This window comes from Poeciliopsis prolifica, unplaced genomic scaffold, assembly GCF_027474105.1.
Source record: "Poeciliopsis prolifica strain line A6 unplaced genomic scaffold, Auburn_PproV2 SCAFFOLD039, whole genome shotgun sequence".
Classification (NCBI taxonomy): Eukaryota; Metazoa; Chordata; class Actinopteri; order Cyprinodontiformes; family Poeciliidae; genus Poeciliopsis; species Poeciliopsis prolifica.
Window position 1 is genome coordinate 5,885,343 of NW_026562414.1, and position 14,653 is coordinate 5,899,995.

General features: G+C 36.1%; 3 protein-coding genes across 3 annotated transcripts; all 3 read right to left on the reverse strand.

The window, feature by feature from the left end:
* Window positions 1–404: 404 nt before the first annotated feature.
* Window positions 405–6,525, reverse strand: smpdl3a (sphingomyelin phosphodiesterase acid like 3A). The gene is made up of 8 exons (XM_055054130.1): window positions 6,328–6,525; window positions 5,457–5,670; window positions 4,194–4,338; window positions 3,593–3,689; window positions 2,862–3,025; window positions 2,608–2,788; window positions 2,316–2,440; window positions 405–1,746 (listed from the first exon to the last, which is right to left on the reverse strand). The coding sequence occupies exons 1-8, from the start codon at window positions 6,419–6,421 to the stop codon at window positions 1,441–1,443; spliced, it is 1,326 nt and encodes a 441-aa protein (XP_054910105.1). The 5' UTR covers window positions 6,422–6,525; the 3' UTR covers window positions 405–1,440.
* Window positions 6,526–7,276: 751 nt separating this feature from the next.
* On the reverse strand, window positions 7,277–8,831 carry LOC129375435 (fatty acid-binding protein, brain). Its single transcript, XM_055054518.1, has 4 exons — window positions 8,681–8,831; window positions 8,369–8,541; window positions 7,915–8,016; window positions 7,277–7,545 (listed from the first exon to the last, which is right to left on the reverse strand). Exons 1-4 carry the CDS (start codon window positions 8,751–8,753, stop codon window positions 7,495–7,497), a joined length of 399 nt encoding a protein of 132 aa, XP_054910493.1. The 5' UTR covers window positions 8,754–8,831; the 3' UTR covers window positions 7,277–7,494.
* A 3,430-nt stretch (window positions 8,832–12,261) lies between these two features.
* LOC129375237 (transcription initiation factor TFIID subunit 1-like) lies at window positions 12,262–13,875 on the reverse strand. Its single transcript, XM_055054167.1, has 6 exons — window positions 13,815–13,875; window positions 13,297–13,611; window positions 12,936–13,205; window positions 12,636–12,815; window positions 12,438–12,518; window positions 12,262–12,287 (listed from the first exon to the last, which is right to left on the reverse strand). Exons 1-6 carry the CDS (start codon window positions 13,873–13,875, stop codon window positions 12,262–12,264), a joined length of 933 nt encoding a protein of 310 aa, XP_054910142.1.
* Window positions 13,876–14,653: the final 778 nt, after the last annotated feature.

Here is a 14,653-nt window from a genome sequence, read left to right on the forward strand (position 1 = left end):
TCTCAGTCGTTTCTGAGCCAGAAACGTTGGTTCCCAGACTCTCTGTGAAAAACGTGATAAGTTTCAATATAAGAAGGTAGCAACTCTGTCTCGTCACAGCAGATCAGACTCTGAACATTTCTACTTTCTGTTCTCATTCTTGTAAGAAAAAAATCCTGCAAGAGTAAAAATCACCAATCTGCCTGGTCACTAAGTTAATTAGAGGAAACTTAGTTTTCTTTCTTATTTATAATTCTTCAAGGATAATTAATCTATAAATAAACCAATGTAGCTAAAATGCTTCTCTTTGTTCAGAGAGACAGAAAACAAAATAAATCCATTGTTGTGCAACAACTAACAACACATTGTTTAGTTTTGATGAAGCAGAAAATGAAATTTATAAACATTGTATTAAAACACAGATGTAACTTGATTCACATTTAATCCGTTTTAGATAACAAAAATCTCACTGTAACATGGCATCTGTAAAACAAACATTCAGGTAAACATGATTTGACTGAATGGTTCAATTCTCCACAAACACAGACAAACTCTGCATTTCTTATGGTAATGATGAAGTGCAAGAAAACAGAAAATTATGTATTTATACCTGTAAATAATTCTATTTATCTTTAAGCTGCACATACAATCACTTATCAAACAAATTATTCATTAATTGAGAAAGATTCGTTTTTTGGTTTACTGATGTTTCCAGTAACAAATAGAAACATAAAAATTGTAAAATAAAATATATATATATTTATTTTCTTAAAATAGAAATAATTTATTCAACAAATATTTAAACTAACTTTATTGACTGCTAAACAGTTTTAATTAAAATTCATTAATATGTAGTTATATTTTCAAAATATCAGAAAAATCCTTCATTTGGAAACATTTTTTGCACTTAACCCAAATTATTTCTAAATACTAGATTTAGTTTCCAAGAAAACAGAAACTGTGGGAATCCAGCAGAAAGTAGTTATATAATTGCACTTTGACACATTTTAAATCAATAAAACAAAATCAATCCATCTAAAAAGCGCTGAGGAATATAAACTAAAATATACATTCTGACATGTTTTATGCAACAAGTTTTTGGTCATGAAACTCAAACATTCATCATCAAACTTCACAATAATTATATCAGGTAGTTCAACTGTTGTGCTGCTCAACATCACAATCAGTTTGTAAAACATAAAAAAACATTTATTTATAATCAGTTCAACCAAAAGTCAAACAGAAAACCATCAGTTCTTCATTTTCTGTTTCCAAACTATAAGCACTTCCATGCAGATCATAAAAATGTGATTCTCCACACATTAAGTAAAACATAAAGTGACATAAAACTGAAACACCAGTTTGGATAAAATCCTGATGTGAAGGCATCATTTCCCTTTTATTTGATTCCAGCAGATACAAAAATTTCCTAAAGCGTTTAGATTCCTGAGGATAAACTTGCTACCAGTCTGCACTGGCGGCACATCTGGAGTACGACTGCTGGTCCAGGTAGAGAACGGCACACACCTGGTGGAGCTTGCAGCTCCCATCGCAGACAATGCTGTTGCTGTAGTCGACCATGAAGTGGGTGAAGTACTTATCGAAGGCTTTGCTCTGCGGCAGCATGAAGCTCAGGCCCAGCTCTAGCAGACTTTTCGGCTGCAGGTCGCTCAGTCCAAAAGCCTTGGTCATGATGTATTCCAGCCTCCAGTCGGACTTTTGTTTCTCGTTGGCTTCCGTCAGATTCAGGTAGTACTGCCAGATATCCTTCAGAGGGACAGAAAAGAACCGCAGAGAAGGAGACAAAGAAAGAAAGCAAAGCCAGAACCAGGTTTTGTGTTTTGATCGGCACCGTGATTAATCATAAAATCACATTTAGCTTCGCTCCTTAAACAGAGAGATGAAGGAACATTAGAGGTTTAGCTTAAATAGGCTAGAATACCTCCTGAAAAAATAAACCACAAATCCTTAATTCCTTTGCTAAAATAACAAAACCATCAGTATGAAGGTCTTTATGCATCAGGCTCAGCAGAACAGATTTAGAAATGAACTGGGAGTCAAAAATAACAAACTTATAACTGTTTTATGTTACAATAAATTATATTTTTGTCCTCTCCACTCTTTGCCAAATTCATTTGGTTTAATAAAGTCATTTCACTGCCTGGCTTTAAAGTTGATACAGAAACCTTCATCTTGATGTCAAAGATCCTTTTTCCCCCCAAAATAAGAGACTTAGCATTTCCCAAAACAATGATGTGAGTATTATTATAAGCTTATTAAATCTGTTCTATTAGTATGAGATAAAAGCAAACAATAGTTCGTTAAAACCTTCTTACCATGACACTGAAGTCCTTGTTGTTGTACAGATACATGCGGAAACCTGGGTTGTTGGAATATGGCTCCCAAAAGCTTTTGATGGGAGTAACAGCCGGTGACACAAACAGAGAATTCACAGGATTTTCTGCAGAAACACAACCAGATAAACTGTCACAACAACACCATAAATATCCATTTAAATATTCACAATTTAATGCAAATGTCACAGATGTACTTTTCTGTGGCCACATAATTATTTAATTTGATCGATACATTCAGCGAGTTTAGATCCACTCTGCTTGTTTTTCTTGCCTTGTTCATCCAGCAGCACCATGATGCTGTCTCTGTGGGTGTGGCCATAAAACTGCCCAGCAACAACATGGCTGTACTTCCTGAAGATGGACACCAGCCTCTCATTGTGGCTCCCTCTGATGGCGGTGGTGTTCCCGACGAAGGGCAGGTATCCCACCGGGACGTGGGCGATGACGTACACCTGCAGGACGAAAATGTTAAACTGCAGGGACTAAACTGAGTGAGCACACCGGCTTTAAGGTCAGAGTTCAAACCTTTTCTTTGCTCTGAGCAGATTTCTCCAGAGTTTTCTCCAGCCACTCAAACTGCCCGGCTGGGTCGGTCATGTTGCTGGTGACTTTATCAGGTCCGTAGTACAGGATGGTGTTGAGGCTCAGCAGGCGCAGGCCCGGTTTTACCAGCTGGGAGTAGAAACCACCTGCAGGAACGAATGAATTTATTAGTGATAAAGAAGCAATAAATTCAAATGGCAAGAAGTATAAACTGCAAAATGTTCGTGTGATTTCATGTGCACTGATGCCGAATACCAGGTTTACTGCTGCTTCTCAAAACTTAAGATTTGCTGATTTTCTGTCCTAAAATTTTGCTGATTTTTGCAAAACACCAAGAAATAAAAAAAATCTGAATGTAACTAATTGGTATTTCAAACCATTCTCCAAATGCATGAAAAACTATTGAAATGAACCAAATGTAACCAGATTTCCTCTGACTTTAAATCATATTTTTATTATAAAAGTTTACTGAATGAAAATAAGATAAAGATATTTAACAATGCAGAATGTCTAATCAACCTGAACTGATAAACTGAAGTGATTTCAGTTCCACTGCTTTGCTCTGAGATGACATTTGTTTTGGTTTCTGGCTCTAAAGTGAAACTGAACTGGATCTCATAAAAACAAGAAGCAGAAGTGCAGCTCAGTTTCACAGCTGGGTCCATTTTCCAGCTGCAGCTTCATTTAAAACATCCTGGAAGGTTTTAACGCACCTTGTGAGAGAGTGGCGAGAGCTTCAGGTTCCAGCCAGCGTTTCCACAGAGCAGCAGCTGCTTTGTAGATGTCGTTAGTGGAGTCTGGCATCTGGTCCTAAATGATTAGCACATACAGCCGTGGTGAGAAAACAGTACGCCCAAATCTGACCTGGCTTCTAAAACAAAAACATAACCAAAATCAAAGTTGATTATGTTAATAATAACAATGTTAATATAATCTCTGGTATGGATTTAATTAACTATAAAAAAGCTGCCAAAAAAACATAATCTCTATTTTATTGTCATTCAGTTTTATAAAAGTTTAGCCACTGTTTGACATCTGAGACATTGCAGTAAAGCTGCAGTCAAATTACTGTAGTCCAGCTTTTATGGGCAGATAAATCTGTACATCATCAGCAAAGCAGTTCAATGAAAGGTTGTGAAGTGAAAAAATGCAGCAGTGCAAACAAAGCTGGGCCCAAAACTCAACCTTGGGGAACACCTTAGCTGAGTGGGGCGATTTCCAATTCAGAAAAAAAAACTTCCCCTTCTTCAGGGCTAACTGGATGCACAGCCTGGTGATGACTGGGCTCCACCGTCATCACCACCGGTTGGTTACCTGTGGCCAGTAGTCGTGGTTTCCCAGTGCAGGGAAGACGGTCAGGTTGGGGAAATGCTGAGTGATGGTCTGCGTCATGTTACTGATCACCTGGATCACCAAGTCGGTGGACAGCTCATCTGGAGGGACGTGAGGCGGACTGTCCCTGTGAGACAAAGAAAACCTACTCACTGAGCTGCCAGATCTGCTGAAGTCATGAACCGTTTGGGTCAAAAAACCTGCAAAATTGATCTAAACTGGTTTACAGCTCAAACTTAAATCATTAAACTTATAAAAACACAACAGAGTACATCAAAGGTCATTTTATCTGCAGCAAAGAGGATGTGATAGTTCCTCTTCACGGTACTTTTAGTTTTGTTTCAGGACAAAGAAACAAAAACGCTGAGCTAAACTTTCTAAGCAACACCAGAACATCAGTAGAGAAAGAAAAAATAATGAGTTAATCTGTCTTAATCATATAAACAGAATAATAAATGTTTATAAGTACTAAATGTTTTGTTACAGATTAATTCATTCACACGGCATTGTGCGGTTTTGTGAGGTTTTATTGTCTCAATCCAGACAATACAGAAGGAAGTGATATTTTGCATTATTACATTTTTCTCTGTTCCTCATTATATCAGTAGAGTTCCCTCATAAAAACAGTTATGTAGATTTTTTAAAATGTTTATGTTCTCTGGTGTTTTCTTTTTCAGTATAAATGTAAAGGCGGCTTTACAGAAAAAAAAAAACTAAGATAAAGCAAATCTTTAACTATTTAGCTACGCAGCATTTCTGATTAACTACACATGAACTTCAGAAACCTGAAGAGTTTAATTACTTTCCCAATGTTGGAGGGTGAATTGTTACTTTTACAGATGTTAAAGTTCCCAGATGTGTATATTAATTGCAAAAATGTGACACTGCAGTTTTATTTGACTGAAAACTGGCTGTTTAGGGTCCAGTTACAATGAATAATAAACAACTTAAACACTGAGCCTGTGACCTCTTCATTCACAGTAATGGACATGAAAATGTTAAAGCAGTTAAGTCATTCAGAATAATCCACATTTATTCCCAGAACCCCAGAAACATTTTCTTTCTGTTTTTAAGAAGTTTATGTGAGATCCAACAGAAATACAGAATGTGATTATTTTAGCAAACTGGTGACGTTTACTGCTGACAAACATCAACATTATCCGTGTTCAGCACAAACTCACAAAGGACAGAACTATAAAAAAGAAATGCCTCCATCAGTGGGAGCCACTTTCTATCTGTACTGACCCGGTCCAGATGATGAAGTCCTCTGGCTGTGTGAGCGGCGCCATGTTGGTGAAGGCCGACAGGATCAGGCTGTAGGGGGAATCGCACAGGAAGTCTCCGTACAGACCGGCGTGGGTGGCGGGGGCTCCTTTGGAGGAGAAGCAAACCTTGGTGGGGTCCTGGGCCAGGCGGTAGCTGGGGTCCAGGTGGAGGTCCGTGATGTGCCAGAACCTGCCTGGAAAAACAGGACATTGGGTCATATTAGTAGAAATGATGAGAGACAACAATCAGACAGTGACAGTGATGAAATCCTGAAACGTATCACTTCCTAGTTCTCCTACTGACCCATTGTTTTATCTGCAAACACTTCAACTGGCAATTTATTCTCTACTTCACTTTTAAAAAAATAATGTCTTCATGTTTTGTTAGGAAGTAACAAAACATGATTTAAGTTTGAGCTGTAACATCATTATTTTGACCACACACAGACATACACACACACACACAGTTGGTCAAAGTTACAATGTTATGTCAGCAGAAGTGGAAGTTTAACGTCTCAGGCAGAACTTCGTTTAAAACTCTTCTAATTCTTACATTTTTGCTTTTAGAATGAAATATTCACCATCAACAACAGATTGTAGTTTTTAGGACATATTATTAGAGCTTTTCTAACAATTCGGCACGTGAGTAATGAGCTAAGAATCGCCATATTTATATAAATATCCACTTTTATTGGTTTAGCTAGCAACTCTGCGTTTTAGCCCGTTTAAAACCGCAAAGAGAAACTTTAATATCCACAGGCTAAACCCTCCTTCACACTTAGATCTGCGTGCTCCTCTACATATGGACAAAAGTCTCCAGCTGTCATTAGAAACAGGAGTTTTCCGCTCACCTGTTCCGGACAGGTAGCTGCTTCCGGTCGGAGCAGCGCAGCAGGGAGCCGCTGCGCTGAGCAGCAGCAGAAACAAACCAACAACCTGAGTCATGATGAGAGGAAAACAGCAAAACTAGGTCATTTACACCGGTTTAAAAGAAGTACAGTAGCTGCACTAAATAGCCGGTCACTTCTCGGGAGTAAACAGGAAGTAGTTCGATCAGCTGATCAGCTGAAGGGGGAAGACTAAAACAGGAACACCCGCTGTGTTTACATCACTCAACAAACCAGATAGTAATTTCTCTTTATGCAATATTTGTTTATGATTGTAGCTACCAAAGTACCTTTTATTACTAGCGTTCAATAAATATAATAATTCCTTCTATGTGTGAATAAATAAATATTTGTTAGATTCAGATATTAGAGACCTTTAAGGATAATAACTTTTAAAAAAAGTTTGTACTACAACCAGTTTTTATGTTTTTTGCTTTTTAAAAATACATTTCAAATATTGATTATGTTTGGGATTATAACATATTCTACTAAAATTATGACTGATTTATAGTCAAATTTAAATGAAATAAAAAAGGAGAACATTTAGTCATGAATAAATACAGTCAGAGGAACATTTCTGCCAAAACTCATTCAAAATGTCCCCAAGTTTGTAATTAAAATGCAATGCGTGAAGTTTAATAATCCCAGAAAATATCCTCACCCACATCCTCTTTATATCTAAGGGTGTGGCTGATAATGGCGTTAAACATTCTCTAAGTGCTTCACATTTAAGAACAGCTCTCACTTGGAAAATGTGCTACAAAAACAGCTTAATATTGTTTTCCAATGAGAACATTCTGTGTTTTTGTTATTGGATTAACTTTATTCCCTCATGGAGAAAATATGATGCGCAATATTGTAAGCTATTTGCATCAAATCATTCATTTTAAGCAATGCACACATGAAAACACAAGACATTTTATTTCTTTATTTCATGTCTTACACAGAGTTGCAAAGTCGTTCCATTTGTCATGACAGAAATGTATTCATATAAAAAAACATTTTACAAAACACGTGCAGCTTGCAGATCTTTTTCATGTGGAGGAGAATGAAGTGCAAAGAGCAAACAGTCCACAATAATTATAAAATGCAGGCGGGTTGGCCGGATCGTGGGGCTGTCAGGTGGAGCTCTCATGCTTTCTCATAGGTGCGCACCGCATGGACGTCTTCAAAGGTCAAATTCTGCACAAAACAAACAAAATGATAGTTTTACTTGCAAAAACTTTGGTTTGCAATACACTTTGTAAGACAATCATAAAAATGAATTTTAAATGCAGTCAATTAGGAAGAATGTTTGATAATATTTAATGTTATTCTTTGCTGCCAATTGATTTGCTCTACTTGAGCTTAAATGTCATTAATTTGTGCACATAACTTAATTCATATTTCCAATATTTAATAAACTGTTTCTTCATGGAAAAACAATTCACAGTGTTTAGAAGACCATGAACATTTTTACAAAAATTTCTGTTAAGCTTTTTTTGGTAGATTTTTCTGCTTGAGCCACAAATAAAAGTCCACATGCTTATGAACTGCTTGTGTTTCTTTTACCATGATCATTTTGCCGTCTTTGATCTCTCTGACGAACTTGGTCTCTTTGCCGTCCCACTTCTGGACGTGGACCAGTTTGTCCCCATCCAGAGACACTGTGGACTAAAAGGAACAAAATAAGAGTTACAGTGTGAAAAAAAAAATCCTCATTTAAACCAGAATGAAGCTGCTGGGTTCTCTGCAGAGTTTAAGATGTGAAGTATTTGCACAAATATAAAAATCACATTATTTCTGATGAACTAACACTAATTGTCACTCAGTTGTAAAAAATTTGAAACTTTTTAGTTTGCAGAAAAGTTTTACGCCTGTTTTCAAATCCTTTAAATTAATCATAAATAGTTTTTTTGTTTGCTGCAGTTGCTCATATTTAGGCAGTGAATATTTTTCCATTAACTGTGACTAATGCAGTGATAGCATGGACTCCAGCAGTGTGTGTTTTGTTTCTGGGTCTTACTTTGCAGTTCCTGTCGTCGGCGGTGGTTTCGTCGAACTCTTCCCCCAGCGTGAAGCTGATCTCGGTGTTTTTGAAGGTGCTCTGGGTGCGGATCACCACCTTGTCTCCCTCCTGGCTGATGATGACGGTCGGCTTGGTCACGTTACCAACCTGCCTGGTGGCAAAGCCCACACCTGAGCAGGAGAAACAGCTATGAGATTCTGTTAAAGCTCTTAGGTTTAAATGCGCAGTTTGCATTCAAAAATAACCTGAAAGCAGATTTATTTTCTATTTGCTCACAATAAGTATCAAAAAAGACAGAATCTGACTCACCAAGTGCTTTCATGTACTCATCGAAGTTCTCGCTCTCGACCAGTTTCCAGGTGGCACAGAAGGCGTCGACCATGGTGAAGGTTTGCAGGGGACAGTTATCTCCACAGCACACTGAGCAAGCAGCAACTCTTCAGGTTCACTCCACACACTTATCATCCTGCCTCTTATTATTATGCACACATGTGGGCGGTGCCCAGCATCGCATTGGCTCAGGAGATTTTAACTGAGCTGTGATTGGCTGTTAAATTGGGTCAAGTTCGTTTTGCAGAAAATAAAAATTGAATTAGCCTGTTTGCATGTTTAATGATGCAATTATTCTTTTTATTAGTCACGTGGATGTATATACGCTAGAAAAACAAAACAGATTTACATTTAAGAGGAGCAGATTCATCTTTATATAAATTCTGCTTTGATCAATGTGAGAAAATAAATCTATTTAGTGGGGAAACGTAAACACTACAGTTAACTTTGAGCTCAGGTCAGTTTTTTGGGTGTTACTGAATTTAAATCTGTGTCAGATCAGACTCAGACTGACTCATGATTGTTTTCAGGAATTTGGACATTTTGATCCGTTCGTGGCCTTTAGGAGTTGCACCGTCGGTTGTGTGAGGAATGCTCCCAGCAGGGGGTCGGCGCTCAGGCAGAATCACTTTGTTTGACAGGCTATTGTCCTGAGCTGCTTGAACGCTACCCTGCACAGAACCAGACACAGTCTCACACACACACATGCACACACACTAATTAATGTGGGTAAATGTCTGCAGACGTCCATGTTAGAGATTGAGCACAGCGAGCTTTCTAAAGAACCAGAGGGAAGAAAAAAAAATTCAAAGGAAGAAAACACATTTTTTGTGTGTTTTTTTTCTTGAATTTCACTTTTTCTTTCTTAAAACTAGAACTTTATAACAATAATAAAACTTAAAATTAAACACTTGCTCCTGAAATATATGAAAATAGTTGCTGCCTGTCTGGAATCCGTAGTAAAAAAAACAAGCTGTTTCAGAAAACCTTTTGAATTTTTGCCTGTATGTGTAACTACAGCTTTGAAGGAAATTTATTGCATTTCCTCTCCTATTTGAAAAAGAGTCTTTAGTTTATTGGAATAAAACTCTTTCAAATATATTTTTCTTCCTGACTTCATTTTTGAAACATCTCTCTTCAATTTATTTTTGATATTTTTTTACTGTTAACTCCTCCAGGGTCTTCTCTTTTACTTTTTTCCTGGAAGTTGCTGAAATATCCTTTAGTCTGATTTACTAATGATCCTAATGTCAAAAGTATGAAAATGTGGCTCCATTTCAAGAGAAATACCAGAGTAAACAATGAATCTGCTGCTGCTGCTTTCATCATATGTGTGTCTGCAAACAGATATTTATGCGTTATTTACTATTTGCAGGAATGATTCATTGTCAGATAGTGGTAAACACGTATTTAGTTTTCTAAATAAAAGGATAAACACAGTGTGGCAGAAACATGATGAAGGATCTCTAGCGACCCCCAGTGGTAATAGGGGGCACTGAATAGGGTGCAACAATTTTGATCTGCTTCATTTTCATATAAAGTCAAATATTTAACTGAATCAAGAAGATTTGTCGTATTGTTTTCACACTGTATGGAAACAATATTTTAAATCTCAGTATAGATTTGTAACTAACTGCACATTTTTCACCAAAGGAAAGATTTTATTCCTCACTCAAATGTTTTCTGTGCAGAAATCTTGTTCATATCAGAGTAATCTAAATGCAAACATTCAGCTTCTGTCTAATTGTTAATTAACTGCCAAGCATAAAGTTATAAATAGAGAAAAAAGGTTTGATTAATCAACATTTGAAAAAATATTCAGGAATGTTAATCAAAGATCATTTATCACTATTACTTTATGAGTAGCATTGGAAATATTACATATTCGCTTCTTATGCAGCAGTGATTATTTCCAGCAAATATCTTCAATATTCTACACAATAAAGAAATAAATCCCCCATTTATTTTCACAAATATGGTCAAATAACTTACAATTTTAGAGGCAGATCCAATTACATTCACTCCAGTTCAGTCCTGGTTATAATACAAAGCAGGAACATAAACTCAATAAAGCCGATTGGTTAAATAATATAAGCAGGTCAGCATTCATTTTGCAGCATCAAGCATGAGGCGACAGAGGGAAGGAATGACTCTGTGTTAACAGGAAGGAATCGCCATCAGAACCAGGATCAGTGTTAGTGATCATTTACTGTGACTCACTCTGGGTTCAAAAGCATTTTTAAAATAATCTTGCCATTATTTGTTCTATAAAAAAAGCTACACACCATATGTCTAGGCTATCTTAGTATCAAAATGCAGGACTCAAAATATGGAGCAAAACATGTAAAATGTAGAAAAGAATGAGGTAAAAGGTGGAAGGCTTTTGCAGCAGAAGCAGATCTTCCTGTGTGATGATGATACACGACTGGAAAACTTTGTTTTTTCTCATGTGCATAAGAATAAATTTGACACTTCATACGACTTAAATGATGTAGGTGCATCTGCTGTAGGTGAGGTGTTAGTTTCTGTCTATTTTTGAGCTGAGCTAAGTGTTGCAACATTAGCAGCGGAAGGTTTTAGTCTGGTGGATTCTTTTTTAAGACATAAACTTCAACATGTCTGATGATATGGAAACATTCAGCATCTGTTTTCTGCTCAAAGTGTGAAACCACAAAAGTTCACGGATATTTATACCATGATAGTCAAACATGATGTACTTTAAAGCACAGAAGAACATAGACCTTGGAAATAATGTCTAACAAAACTATTACCAGATATGCAAAAGCCTTCAATTTTGCTGTTATTTAACAAAAAGGTGAATTCTGCAGAATTTACATGTCCTGCTTCTCTCCACTAGAGGGCCTCAGCGCTCATTGATGATCTCAAAAACACTTTTATCGAGATTAAACATCTAATTTCACTTATTTACTGATTGCAGAGTAGAGAGAGTCAAGATCGATGGTAGGCTGAGCAGAAGAAGAAGACGATAGATTCAGAGCGCTGTATGTCACAGAGTCAGGAATCTGAAAAGAAAATCACCAAAAAGTAAAGATACACCTGTTTAGAAAAAATCCCTATTTATCACAAATTTAATGATCCTTTGTTCATTTATTACAAACCAACATGCTACAGATTTTAGTAAGTAATTATCAGTAGCACATGTTTCTTTTTAATCTATTACACATTAGTTTATGACACATTGAGACTTAAGGGCAGCTTTTAGGGAAACGACTCACGCTTGGCTTTTCCTTGGTCTTTTTGGTCCGAATGAATTTGGCATAATGGACTCCATCCTCAGGATCAGTCTGTATACAGAATGCAATAAAATAAATAACACACTGTACTGTATTTAGTTTATATTTTAAAAATGAATTCCTTCAAAAAACCACAATTTTGACCAACACAAAGAGGACAATTGTTTCTAAAATAGTTTAAAGTTAAAAACTAAAATGACTTTTCTTTTGAAATAACAATATAATGATTTACTTACTTTTCTTTCTTCTTCCTTTTTTGTTTTATTTTCTGAGAAAATAAAAGAGTAACTTGGTTCAGTTGTTGCTCTAAAAACATATTTTCTGTCTGTTTTCTAATGGTCAGCATGTAGAAGACAGACTGATGTTGATGTGTGTAAGACTGTTTTTTTTAAAAAAAATAACAATAAAATACATATTCAGTGTTTGTTGAATACAAATTTTAAATGTAAAGTTTGCTGAAACAACAAAAATGTTTTCCTCACTTCTGGTTTTCTTCCATCCAATGATCAGCAGAACAGTTACTATGATCACTGCAGGACAGATTATATAAAACATCGACCAACCTGAAAGAAGAAATATCATTTATGCAGCATCACTGTTTGATAAAAAGACTAAAATATAACTGGAAGAAAGTTTAAGATTAAGACTAAACTTTATGACTCAAAAGATTCAGTTTCTACCTGGAGTTTTGGAGAAATTGTTGACATTTGTAGATGAATTAATTGCCATAGACGTCAATTTGTTTAATGATTCTGTTGTAGTTGTTGTAGTTGCAGGTAACTTTGTTGCCGTCATCTTTGTTGTTGTTGACTTTCTTGTTGTTGTAGTTCTAGGTGGTCGTGTGGTGGTCGTTGTCTTTGCTGTTGAATTTTTATCAGAGAAAATAGAATAAGAACAAATAAAGAAACAATTCATTGTTATAATGTAACTTAAACTGTTAAATTATTGTTTTCTAATTGAGTTCATGAAAATATTCTCACCTGTTTTTCCACCAAAGGACTGAATCCTGAAGTCAAACAGCTGCACTTTGTTACTGTAATCATTTGTAACTTTACACTTTAAGTTTTCCTTCCAGTTTCTGTCAGATGCTGGAATCGTTACAGTAGCAGAGCAGAACTGATCTGATCTCTGCATGTGTGAGAAAGTTTCCTCTCTACCTTCATTCAGCCACTCCACTGTGTGTCTGTAGTGGATAAGGTCTGTGACAGAGCAGGTCAAGATTATTTTATCTTCCTGTTTCTGTTCAACCACTGAAAAGAAAAACATAGTTTAATTATTTTCTTGTAGTGTTTTAGTTTGTGGTTGGACGGTTTGTTCTGATAAACATGATATAAAACTCACTGTGAATAACAGACAGAATAATGTTGAAGTCTTGTTCTTGTTCATTTATGAACCGTCTGAAGATGTACAGACCAACATCCTCATCTGAGACTTCCTTTATAATCAGAGAACATTTTGATGTAATTCTCAGTTTGTCTGATTTAGCTGCTGCATCTTCATGAATCTTTCCATTTTCAAACAGTATTGATGTTGTTCTGTTACTGCCGAACATCCAGGTGATGCTGTCACAGTGATTCCTGATGTTCACATTTTCACAAGACAAAGTGATTTCATCACCAACTCTGACTGCTGAGTAGTGAGTTTGACCAGCTGCTGCTGAGAGAAAAACAGGAAAATAAATAAAATAAATCTTCTGTTCTCTGTTATTGTGATCATCATATTAGATCCATCATATTGTTTATCACTCATGAAAATTCACCAGCCTCCAAACCTCAATAAACATGAGCGTCTGAGAAAAGGAACCATTTAGTTCTTATTAAATCAGTTTTTAATTACTTTAGAAATTAAAATATTCTTACCTGTTAAGTAAAGCATCAGCATTACAAATAAAGATGTTTGTGTCTCTCTAGCAGTGATCATCGCTCCTCTGTCTCTGGCAGACAATCAGAAATGACTGAGAGTCTAAAGAGGCAACATGTGAAATATGAGGCTCTGTGGTTTGAGAGGCGTTTCCTCCTCATCATGACTTCATGCTCTGTCCAACATCTGAACTTTGATCTTTTCACCATCAAAAAACCTAAAACACTTAACTTCAGCTGTAACTGGATCATTTGTGCAAATATTTTCTTTCCTAGTTTTCTTTTCTTTTCTTTTTTTTTTACATACATATTAATTTTAATATATTTTAAAAACAACTCCAAGCCTTTCTGGCTTTTATATCTGTGGTAAGTGAGGTGTTAGTTTCACTAAGCAGACAAAGCTATGAATAGAAGCTGATGCTTTGAGGGTTTTTCTTTCTCTTGTTTTGACCTTTTACCCTGGAAAACAACAAACTATGAATTAGAACTTTTATTTTTTTAGATATGTTTCCAAAAGGTCTTTGAGTAGTTATAGATAATGCAGATACAATTGCCTTTAATTTTCTGATCAGAGTTAAGATTTTCTGATCATCAGTTGTAGCTCGTTTTATGGAAGAGACACCAGTCTGACTGAACCGCAAGAAAATCTGTTTATTTACTTCCAGTCATCACAAAAAGCAGCAGCTACATGAAAAAAATTAATCTCTGTTTAAAACCCCGCCTTTTCCATTTAAACGAGCCAATCAGATCATCCCTCCAGAGACAGAAAATATATGATAGATTAGTATTTGCATGAATTATAAATCTTGTTTTTCAACAGTTTTGGACTAAACTTTTCC

What these genes read in the sequence shown, in the direction of transcription:
- smpdl3a (XM_055054130.1), bottom strand. Translation starts at nt 6,421, where the DNA reads ATGACTCAGGTTGTTGGTTTGTTTCTGCTGCTGCTCAGCGCAGCGGCT. An exon ending in GGTGCTGCTGGATGAACAAG is followed by an intron (nt 2,441 to 2,607) that starts GCAAGAAAAACA and finishes GTGTTTCTGCAG; the next exon opens with AAAATCCTGTGAATTCTCTG. An exon ending in ACAAGGACTTCAGTGTCATG is followed by an intron (nt 1,747 to 2,315) that starts GTAAGAAGGTTT and finishes GTCCCTCTGAAG; the next exon opens with GATATCTGGCAGTACTACCT.
- LOC129375435 (XM_055054518.1), bottom strand. Translation starts at nt 8,753, where the DNA reads ATGGTCGACGCCTTCTGTGCCACCTGGAAACTGGTCGAGAGCGAGAAC. An exon ending in TGAGTACATGAAAGCACTTG is followed by an intron (nt 8,542 to 8,680) that starts GTGAGTCAGATT and finishes TCTCCTGCTCAG; the next exon opens with GTGTGGGCTTTGCCACCAGG. An exon ending in CCGACGACAGGAACTGCAAA is followed by an intron (nt 8,017 to 8,368) that starts GTAAGACCCAGA and finishes TGTTCCTTTTAG; the next exon opens with TCCACAGTGTCTCTGGATGG.
- LOC129375237 (XM_055054167.1), bottom strand. Translation starts at nt 13,875, where the DNA reads ATGATCACTGCTAGAGAGACACAAACATCTTTATTTGTAATGCTGATG. An exon ending in GCTGATGCTTTACTTAACAG is followed by an intron (nt 13,612 to 13,814) that starts GTAAGAATATTT and finishes TTTTTCTCTCAG; the next exon opens with CAGCAGCTGGTCAAACTCAC. An exon ending in GTCCTTTGGTGGAAAAACAG is followed by an intron (nt 12,816 to 12,935) that starts GTGAGAATATTT and finishes AAAATTCAACAG; the next exon opens with CAAAGACAACGACCACCACA.